Source organism: Balaenoptera musculus, chromosome 11, assembly GCF_009873245.2.
Source record: "Balaenoptera musculus isolate JJ_BM4_2016_0621 chromosome 11, mBalMus1.pri.v3, whole genome shotgun sequence".
NCBI classification, from domain to species: domain Eukaryota; kingdom Metazoa; phylum Chordata; class Mammalia; order Artiodactyla; family Balaenopteridae; genus Balaenoptera; species Balaenoptera musculus.
Genome location: NC_045795.1, coordinates 67,216,888 through 67,228,096, shown reverse-complemented (window position 1 = coordinate 67,228,096; position 11,209 = coordinate 67,216,888). Strand labels below are relative to the sequence as shown.

The 11,209-nt window shown below is 40.9% G+C and overlaps 1 protein-coding gene across 1 annotated transcript; it reads left to right on the top strand.

Annotated features, from left to right (window-relative positions):
- The first annotated feature begins 821 nt into the window (after positions 1-821).
- On the top strand, positions 822-2,717 carry LOC118904074 (IQ domain-containing protein F5). The gene is made up of 2 exons (XM_036869781.1): positions 822-882; positions 2,260-2,717. Exons 1-2 carry the CDS (start codon positions 879-881, stop codon positions 2,703-2,705), a joined length of 450 nt encoding a protein of 149 aa, XP_036725676.1. The 5' UTR covers positions 822-878; the 3' UTR covers positions 2,706-2,717.
- The last annotated feature ends 8,492 nt before the right edge of the window (positions 2,718-11,209 follow it).

Below are 11,209 nucleotides of genomic sequence, written 5' to 3'. Positions count from 1 at the left end.
TGTGGATATCTTCCGAATTTCCACCGCCTTTTAAAATAATGACTTTATAAGACATGTGTGTAAATCTATGCTTATATTTAGTTGATCTTGATTTGATGAACTTGCTAATCTTGCTAAATCTTGTACATGCTTCTATATTAGTAGATAGAGAGCACACCCATTCCTTCTAATTGTAATTTGGTATACCATTATTTAAATGAATTGAAATCCATCATACTAAGTAAAGTAAGTCAGAAAGAAAGATAAACACCATATGGTATCACTTACATGTGGAATCTAAAATATGACAAAAATGAACTTATCGATGAAACAGAAACAGACTCACATAGATAACAGACTTGTGGTTGTCAAGAGGGGGCAGTGGGGGAGAGATGGACTGGGAGTTTGGAATCAGCAGATGCAAACTACTATATATAGAATGGATAAACAACAAGGTCCTGCTGTGTAGCACAGGATAGTCTATAACCTGTGATAAACCACAATGGAAAAGAATATGAAAAAGAATATATATATATAACCGAATCACTTTGCTGTACAGCAGAAATTAACACAACATTGTAAATCAATTATACTTCAATAAAATAAATTGAAATCCCTTTAATGAATACCAGCCAGGCTTTAATGAGTATCACTATACACATTTGTGTCAATGGGTCAGTATTTGGGGTATTCTTCTTTGTAGCCATTTACATAGGAAAGAAAGGACAGGTCCTCTAGGTTTTCCTTAGAAGGGGCTCAGCTATTGGGAGCCATCCTGGTGCCTGAGTCATAGGTGCCCTTATGACATCATGGCTCTCTCCCCTCCTCTTCTCTTCTTGCCAGAGCAGTGGCTGAAGGAGAACAGACTTGAGAGCGATGGGAACATCTAGACCCTAACCATGGGTAATTTAGTAGAGTGTAGACCTGAGGGGATTTGACCATCCCCCCAAGGCCATGGGCATTTAATGTTTTATAAGAGACAGTCAGATTTACCCAAGCTTTCTGGAGGGCAGTACATTTCCCATAGTTTCCTCAGGAGGGGATCCCTTCTCATGTTTGAGATCCCAGGAAAGTCCAGGAAGCCTAGTGTGTGGTTGACTTGGCACCCAGTGGTGGGGAGACCACCCTTACTTTCATGTTTTTCTCTCTAAACTCTGATAAGGACAGCAAACCTTCCAAATTATAATCAAAGATAATGATGAAGTCGCATTGATAGAAGAGAGCTTGAAGGAGCAAAGGAGAGGAGAGCAAGGGACTCCACCTCCAACTCTCTACCCACACCACTGCCTCTGCCTTCCCACCCCTCCCTGGGTAGATGGATCCAGGCTGTACTGTGTTGGGGAGAGCCTTGACTTGTGACATCTCTGACCCTTGTGGTCCAGTGGAGCGACCCAAAGGTCTGTGACCATGCAACTTATTGTCCAAAGAGAAATGCTTCAGGGAGTGAAAGAGACACATCAAAATTATACCAGGACGACAGGCATAAACCCAGGGTGTGCCAGGCAAACTGGGATGAATGGCCACCATACACAGAGCAGGAAATGAACAGGGATCCACTCCTCCTTGGCTGTCCTTTCCCCCTATTTTCTCCTTAGGCTGAGAGCCGTGAGTCTAGCCAAGGTGTGTGCCAAGGAGGAGCGCAAAGAGTTTGAACCCAGACCACACACGGTTGAGAGCTACAAAGTGGGGATTGTGTTTGGGGAATGCAAAGGCCAAGGTACAGGAAGACTGGATCCTGTGTGCGTGCGCGCATGTGTGCACATGTATCTTTGTGTGTGCGCGCATGTGTGCGGAAGGACACTTACTTGATCTCTGAGGTCCAGCTGCTGCCCACAACAGCTCTCCTGCCACACCTTAGGGCCGAAATGTATGTTTCTTTCTTTCTTTTTTTAATAAATCTATTTATTTATTTATTTTTGGCTGCATTGGGTCTTCGTTGCTGTCCGCAGGCTTTCTCTAGTTGGGGCGAGTGGGGGCTACTCTTTGTTGTGGTGCACGGGCTTCTCATTGTGGTGGCTTCTCATGTTGTGGAGCAAGGGCTCTAGGCATGCGGGCTTCAGTAGTTGTGGCACTCGGGCTCAGTAGTTGTGGCTCGCAGGCTCTAGAACGCAGGCTCAGTAGTTGTGGTGCAGGGGCTTAGTTGCTCCACGGCACGTGGGATCTTCCCAGACCAGGGCTCAAACCCATGTCCCCTGCATTGGCAAGCGGATTCTTAACTACTGAGCCACCAGGGAAGTCCCTGTATGAGTTTCTTAAGTATCCCCTGTTTTCTCTTGCAAGGCCCCAAAGTAAGAATCATGATGACGGAAGAACAGAAAGCGGCTGTTTTCATCCAAGCCTGGTGGCGGGGCACCCTGGTGCGCAGGAATCTGCTGCACGCGGCTCTCAGAGTGTGGATCATTCAATGCTGGTGGAAACAGAAGCTGGTGAAGCTGCAAGAGAAGAGGCGGCGGACGTCCCTAGAATTCTACGCGCGGCAAGAATGGGCAGCTGTCAAGCTACAATCCTGGTTCCGCATGTGGTGCATCCGCCTTCGTTACTGCCGTTTGCTCCACGCTGTCCGCATCATTCAGGTCTATTGGCGCTGGCATAGTTGCCACACCCGTGGCTTTATTCAGGGCCATTACGACCTAAAAGAAAACCAACTGAATCTTCAACTTGAAATCTCTTTGGGCTCGCAAGCTTGTAGAGTACAACACTGCATATCCCTTCCAATAAAGGAATGACCAGGTCTGCTATATCTGTGTCCCCAGCTCTTTGTCAGACATACTTCAAGGAGGTCATTGAGTTAATGATGGCAAATACTTGGCATCTCATAAATCAGCTCTAAGGAAGTGGCAGGGGTTGCCTGGGGTCCAGTGTGGAGGATTCTGAGAGTCTGGTGCTCTGTGAGCAGGGCCTGTGATTGATTAGCAATGTCTGCCATGGGTAGGAGAGTTGGGGTTGCAGGGCTGTCAAGTCTTCCAACTCCAGGGAGACTCCTTCACAGTGTGGTCTATGTAAATGGTGCCCCGATGTAGTTGTGCAACGTGAAGTCCTGTGTCATCTTTTGCTCTTTTCCCCAAAGTCTTTAAAAAATGTGGTAAATACACATAACATAAAATTTACCATTTTAACCATTTTTGAGTAAACAGCTCAGAAACATTAAGCATATTCAAATTGTTGTGCAACTATCACCACCATCCATCTCCAGAACTTCATTTATCTTGCAAAATTGAAACTCTGTACACATAGAACAATAATTCTTCATTCTCCCCTTCCCCAGCCTCTGGCAACCACTATTCTATTTTCTGTCTCTATGAATTCGATTACTCTAAATGCCTTGTATGAGTGGAATCATACAATATTTGTCCTTTTATGACTGACGTATTTCACTTAACATAAGGTCTTCAAGGTTTAGTTGTTTTAGAGTATCTTTACATTAAGTCCACCATCTTGCCTTTCTCAGGGACAGTTTCTGTTGATTTACTATTTTCCTTTGAACGGGCCATAATTTTCCTCTTTCTTTGTATGCTTTGTAATTTTTTTTTTTGTTGTTGAGGATTGGACATTTGAATCTCATAATGTGGTTATTCTAGAGGTCAATTTTTCACTCTTTCCCTGATTTTGCTGTTTTTGCTGTTGTTGGTTCGTTGTAGGGTGTCTCTGTGCTGGGGATCTGTATAGGTGTAAACTTAAGGTCTTCTCTGGTCTTTTCTGGGCCTCCACCTTTCCCTGGGCATACATGGTGACTTTTTAAATTCCCCTGTATATGTGGTTACTTTTAAGTGTCCTAGTCCTTAAGTGTCTGGCTCCCAAAAAGGGAAAAAGAGAAAAGGGGTGGGGGAGGAAGGAGAGGTTCCATCTCTTTAAATCCCCTGTAAGCCACTTCAGCTGGAAGGGGAGGGTGTTGCAACAGTTGTGGTGGGGATTGCAACAATGGCCCTTGCCTCTGTTTCTGCACCTCTGTGATCACAAGCAGTCATCAGCAAAATGAGCACAGATCCCTAATATTTGAAGGACAGATTCTTTATTGCTCACCTTGGATTCTGCAAGCTTCATACAAATTTCTCCAGAACTCATTCACGGTTTCCTGGAATAGCGCTGGGGGCTAGGGTGTCAGGGATGGATAGCCAGCACCATAAAAGCTGAAATTAACCAAAATTAATGACAGTTTACTGTCCAAGTTTCTGGAATGATGCCTTCAATTAGACCCTAAAGACTCTACCAATAAACTGTTTGAACTAATAAACAAATTCAGTAAAGTTGCAGGATATAAAATCAACATACAAAAATCAGTTGCATTTCTATATAATAAAAATAACCTATCTGAAAAAAGGAATTTTAAAAAGTCTCATTTACAACAGCATCAAAAACAATAAAATACCTAGGAATAAATTTAACCAAGGAGGTGAAAGATATATACATTGAAATCTAAAGAAATTGAAGAAGATACAAATAAATGGAAAGATATCCCATGTTCAGGGTTCAGAAAAGTTAACATTGTTAAAATATCCTTACCAGCCAAAGCAATCTATAGATTCAGTGTAAACCCTATCATAATTCCAATGGCATTTTTCACAGAAATGGAAAAATTCCTAAAATTTGTATATAACTGTAAAAGACCCTAAATACCCAAAGTATTCTTGAGAAACAAAGAACAAAGCTGGAGGAATCACACTTCCTGATTACAAAATATATTACAAACCTATAATAATCAGAACAGTATGGAACCGACATAAAAACAGACACAGACCAACTGGACAGAATTGAGAGCCCAGTAATAAACACATACATATATGTAGGGTGAATTAATATTTGACAAGGGAGCTGAGAATATACAATTGGTAAAGAATGGTCTCTTCAACAACTGGTGGGAAAACTGTATATCCACATGCAAAAGAATGAAATTGGGCCCTTCCCTTACACCACATGCAAAAATCAACTTAAAGTGGATCAAAGACTTAAGTGCAAGACCTAAAACCACAAAACTCCTAGAAGAAAACAAGGGAAAAACTGCTTGACATTGGTCTTGGCAATGATTTTTTTGGATATGACCTCAAAAGCACAGGCAACAAAAGCAAAAATAAACAAGTGAGACTACAGCAAATTAAAAACTTCTGCACAGCAAAGGAAACAATCAGCAATATAAAAAAACACCCTACAGCACAAGAGAAAATATTTGTAAAACGTGTCTGATAAGGGGTTAATTGCCAAAATATACAAGGAATTCATATAATCCAATAATGAAGAAAAACAAAAACAAACAATAACAACAACAACAAAACCAAACCTAATTAAAAAATGGCCAGTAATTTTTCATCTACCTGTTGGCCATTTGTATGTCTTCTTTGGAAAAATGTCTATTCAGACATTTTAGACATTTTTCCAAAGAAGACATACAAATGGCCAACAGGTAGATGAAAAATTACTCAACACCACTAATAATGGAAATGCAAGTCAAAACCACATGTGATATAACCTCACACCTGTTAGAATGGCTATTATCAAAAAGACAAATGATAACAAGTGTTGGCAAGGGTGTGGAGATAAGGGAATCCTTGTATACACTGCTGGTGGGATGTAAGTTGGTACAGTCATTATGTTAATCAGTATGGAGGTTCCTCAACACATTCAAAATAAAACTACCATATGATCTAGCAATCCTACTTCTGGGTATATATCCAAAGGAAATAAAATCACTTTATCAAAGAGATATCTGCATTCTCATGTTTACTGTAGCATTATTCATAATAGCCAAGCTATGGAAATACCCTCTTTCTATCAAAGGAAGAATGGATACACATATAAAATGAAATATTTTTCAGCCATAAAAAGAGAAAGAAATCCTTACATTTGTGACAACATAGATGAACCTGGAGGACCTTATGGAGGACATAAGTAAAATAAGCCCAACAGAGAAAGACAAATACTGTACAGTCTCACAAAGCGGAATCTAACAGAGTTGAACAGTGGTTACTAGGGGCTGGGAGGTGGGGAAAATGGGGGGCTGTTTATTAAATGGTAAAAACTTTCAGTTATAGGATAAGTTTGGGGATCTAATGGACAGCATGGTGAATATAATAATAATATTGAACTGTATACTTGAAATTTGCTGAGAGTGGTTTTTAAGGGTTCTTGTTTTAAAGAAAAGGTAACTGTGAGGTAATGGATGTGTTAACTTGATTGTGGTAATCATTTCACAATGTATACGTATATCAAACCATCATGTTGTACAACTTAAATATATACAATTTTTATTTGTAATTACACCTCAATAAAACTGGAAAAATGATAAAAATATATTCTAGATACAAGTCCATCAAATATGTGGTTTGCAAATATTTTCTCCTGTCATTCTCCTGTCATTTCATTCTCTTAACAGGGTCTTTCATAGAGCAAAAGTTTTAAATTTGATCAAGTCTAATGTATCAATTTTCCTTTTATGGATTGTACGTTTGCAGTCAAGTCTAAGAACTTTTTGCCTAGACTTTCTCCCATTCCCCCCACTATAGATCTGGCAGCCATTAAAAGCATAAGGGAATAAAGAAATGCAAATCAAAACTACAACGAGGTATCACCTCACACCAGTCAGAATGGCCATCATCAGAAAATCTACAAACAACAAATGCTGGAGAGGGTGTGGAGAAAAGGGAACCCTCTTGCACTGTTGGTGGGAATGTAAATTGATACAGCCACTATGGAGAACAGTATAGAGGTTCCTTAAAATACTAAAAATAGAATTACCATATGACCCAGTAATCCCACTACTGGGCATATACCCAGAGAAAACCATAATTCAAAAAGAGTCATGTAGGGCTTCCCTGGTGGCGCAGTGGTTGAGAATCTGCCTGCCAATGCAGGGGACACAGGTTCGAGCCCTGGTCTGGGAAGATCCCACATGCCGCGGAGCAGCTGGGCCCGTGAGCCACAATTACTGAGCCTGCGCGTCTGGAGCCTGTGCTCCGCAACAAGAGAGGCCACGATAGTGAGAGGCCTGCGCACCGCGATGAAGAGTGGCCCCCGCTTGCCGCAACTAGAGAAAGCCCTCGCACAGAAACGAGGACCCAACACAGCCATAAATAAATAAATAAATAAAAAAAAAAAAAAAAAAAAAAAAAAAGAGTCATGTACCAGGGCTTCCCTGGTGGCGCAGTGGTTGAGAATCTGCCTGCCAATGCAGGGCACACGCGTTCGAGCCCTGGTCTGGGAAGATCCCACATGCCGCGGAGCAACTACGCCCGTGAGCCACAACTACTGAGCCTGCGCATCTGGAGCCTGTGCTCCGCAACAAGAGAGGCCGCGATAATGAGAGGCCTGCGCACCGCGATGAAGAGTGGCCCCCACTTGCCGCAACTAGAGAAAGCCCTCGCACAGAAACGAAGACCCAACACAGCCATAAATAAATAAATTAAAAAAAAAATCACTGACTTAAAAAAAAAAAAAAAAAAAGAGTCATGTACCACAATGTTCATTGCAGCACTATTTACAATAGCCAGGCCATGGAAGCAACCTAAACGCCCATCGACAGACGAATGGATAAAGAAGATGTGGTACATATATACAATGGAATATTACTCAGCCATAAAAAGGAACAAAACTGGGTCATTTGTAGAGACATTGATGGACACAGAGACTGTCATACAGAGTGAAGTAAGTCAGAAAGAGAAAAACAAATATCGTATATTAACGCATATATGTGGAATCTAGAAAAATGGTACAGATGAACTGGTTTGCAAGGCAGAAATAGAGACACAGATGTACAGAACAAATGTATGGAACCAAGGGGGGAAATTGGGGGGTGGTGGTGGTGGTGGGATGAATTGGGAGATTGGGATTGACATATATACACTAAAATGTATAAAATGGATAACTAATAAAAACCTGCTGTATTAAAAAAAATAAAATATTAAAAAAGCATAAGGGAACACACTATGAGCAACTTTATTCTCATAAATTCAACAGCTTAAAACAAATTGATCAACTGTTTGAAAGTTACACAATACCAACCCAATCAGACGAAACAGGTACCTGAATAGTCCCTTGGCCATTAAAGAAATTGAATTTGTAATTTAAAAGCTCTCTAAAAAGAGATCTCCAGGCCCAGATGGCTTCACTAAAGAATTTTTACAAAATATTTAAAGAAGAATTTTCACACCAATTTTACATAATGTCTTCCAGGAAATAGAAAAGGAGAGAATGCTCCCAATTTTTATGAGGTCAGTATTACCTTGATATCAAAATCGGACAAAGGGAATTTTTAAAAAAGTGTAGATTAGTATCTCTCAGGAACTTAGAGGTAAAAATCAAACCCAACAAGGTACAAAAGAAATTATACACTAGCACCAAGTAGAAATTTATTCCAGGTAAGCAAGGCTACTTCAAACATTCAAAAATTAATCAATCCACCATATCAACAGGCTAAAGAAGAAAAATCATATGACTATATATAGTCAGAAACAGAAAAACCATTTGACAAAATCCAACACCCATTCATGATAAAAAGGAAACTCTTAGCAAGTTAGGAATAGAGGGAACTACCTAACTTTAACTTGATAAAGAGAATCCACATCTAACATCATACTTTTATTGGTTCTTGGTATGACGAGTGATTTTCTGTTGTATGCTGGACATTTTGGATATTATATTAGGAGGCTCTCGATGCTATTTAAATCTTCTATTCTAGAAGGCAGCATCCTATTTAGGTTTAGTATGTAGATGCTGGCTTACTTTTGTGGGCCCTGTTTCCAATGAGAATTTTCTTTTCTGGGCTCTTTCAATGCAATTCTGGTCTGCTTTATTCTTTTGGTTCCACTGGATCCCTTCTGGTGCCACCTACAAGGTAGAAGCCATTTTCCTGGGTTCCCTCTTGCCATTAGATGGAGGGTTTAGGATGTTGGACTTGTGAGGTACAGAGCAATACCCTGGCCTGTTCACTGGCCACCTGGTGCCAGTGGGTTTCCCACTCTGTCTCTGCTGGTGCCACTGGAGGAGAGAAGGGATACCTGGACTGCATTTTGCTGTTGGGTGGAGGGCCAGGAAGTTCCTGTTCTGGATCTTCTTCTGTGGCTGGCTGGATGGCCAGGGGCTGCTAGTCTGGATTGCCTCTGCCACTGACTGAAGGCCAGGAGATACTAGGCCTGTTGGAGCTGAGGTACAGGAGGATCCCCTCTCTCCGACCATTTAGTTTGGGGTAGGAGATGGGTTGATCTGCTCAGGTTCTGCTGTTGCTGCTGTGGGTAGATCAAGCCTGCTTCTGTTAGCAGATGAGAAATGAAGTGGGTTGGCCCACATGGGTTCTGCTTTTACTGCTGCTGAGGACAGACTGGGTCACCACTGCTAGCGGATGTGGGGTGTGGAGTGGGTGGATAAGCCTGGGTTCCACTGTTGCTGCTGTTGTGAGCAGATCATGCCTGTTGCTGCCAGTGCGTGTGGGGCATGGGATGGGTTGGCTTATAAGGGTACCGTAGGCAATTCAGTCTGCTGTTGCCACTAGGCATGGGTCTCCCTGCTTAGTCTCTGCTGGGCTTCCCCTTCTTTTGACCAGAGAGAGCATGCTTTTCTTGTTTTGTTTGTTTTGTTTAGCTTTCCCTATGCCTGTTGTTGGTTCTAGGTTGCAGACATATCTGGTGTCCAGTCTGAGATGTATGACAGATAAAACAAGAATTCATCTAGGTGTACCTTTTAAAATCTTGAGACTCCTAGATGATCCGCCATCTCTCCATATTTCAGAGTCCTTTTATGATTGTTGAATTATTTTCAGAGTATTTAGTTTGTATTTAGAGGGGAGGAGAAGGGAAAATTAGTTGACACCATCTTGTGCCATAATTGGAAGCTCTCACTCCTAGGTTTTTAACCAAATAAAGTGCAAAACTTAGGTTCACACAAAAAAACACACAAATATACATAGCAGATTAATTTGTAATCACCCAAAACTGGAAACAACTCCAAGACCCTTCAACTGGTAAAAATTTCTGATAACATCCATACAATGGAATACCACTCAGCAATTAAAACAAATGAGTACCCACAACATCACAGGTCTCAGACACATTATGCTAAATGAAAGAAGCCAGACTCAAAAGGCTACAAATTATTATTCCTTCTATATGACATTCTGGAAAAGGGAAAACAATACGTACATATTACAGACCAGTGGTTGCTAGGGTTTGGTGGAGAGTAGTGGGTGACCACAAAGGGGCACAAGGGAATTCTACTTTATGTATCTTGAAGTTCAGTTATTAGGTACATATATATTCTATGATATTAAGATATATGATATTACATATATATTCTATGAATTATTGTGGCTGTTGATAGATATGATAATATTGAGGTTATATTTTTACAAAGGTCTCATCTATTAAAGATATATATTAAAGTATTATGGATTAAGTAGTATGATTTTTGTTGTTTGCCTTTAAAAAATTATGTATTTCAATAAGAAGGGAGTAATTAACTCTGTAGCCTAATGTAGAGAGAATGCATAAGAACGGAGAAATAACCATTGGATTTGGTCAGTTGGAATGTTGGTGATGTTGATGAGTGCAGTGTCAGTGAAGTAAGAGGAGTAGAAGCCTGATTGGAATGGGCTGAAGAGAAAATAGTAGGAACAGAAGTGGAAACAGTGATGGCATGATTTGCTATGAGGAGAAACAGAGAACTGGAAGAGAAATTGATTAAGATCATAGTTTTTAAAGATGGAAGAGGTAGACATTGATAATTTGGATAGTGGGGTTATGAATGCAGGATCAAACACCTTGAGATGGCAGCAGGATAATGGAGGAGTTAACCTTTGACGGGATCAAAGACCCTTCATTTATTTCAACTGGAGGGAAGGCAGCAAGTGTGGTCCAGACGGAGCTGGGATGGAGAATGAGGTGGTAGGAAGATGGAGGTCCAGTCTGCTTCCATTTCTTCCGTTAAGTGTGTGGTGACATATATCATCATTATGGAGTTCAAGGGGAGAAGTAGAATTGGGCATTTGGAGAGGAGGTGGTATGAATTATTCAATTCAGAAAAAAGAAATGCAAACACACCAGAGAAATTTATTGGGAAATTTGTCCAATGGAGATTTGCAGTCATGAATACGAACCGAGACCATGCCTCATGGTTGTTTTGCTCTAGCCATGCCACTCTTCTGCAGGCACAGAGCAGGTAGATAATTAAGTTCATCCCACACACATTTGCAGAGAGAGGGCCAAGAGAAGTCAAGTTGTTCAGGGGAGAGATTACAATAATTAAGTATAGA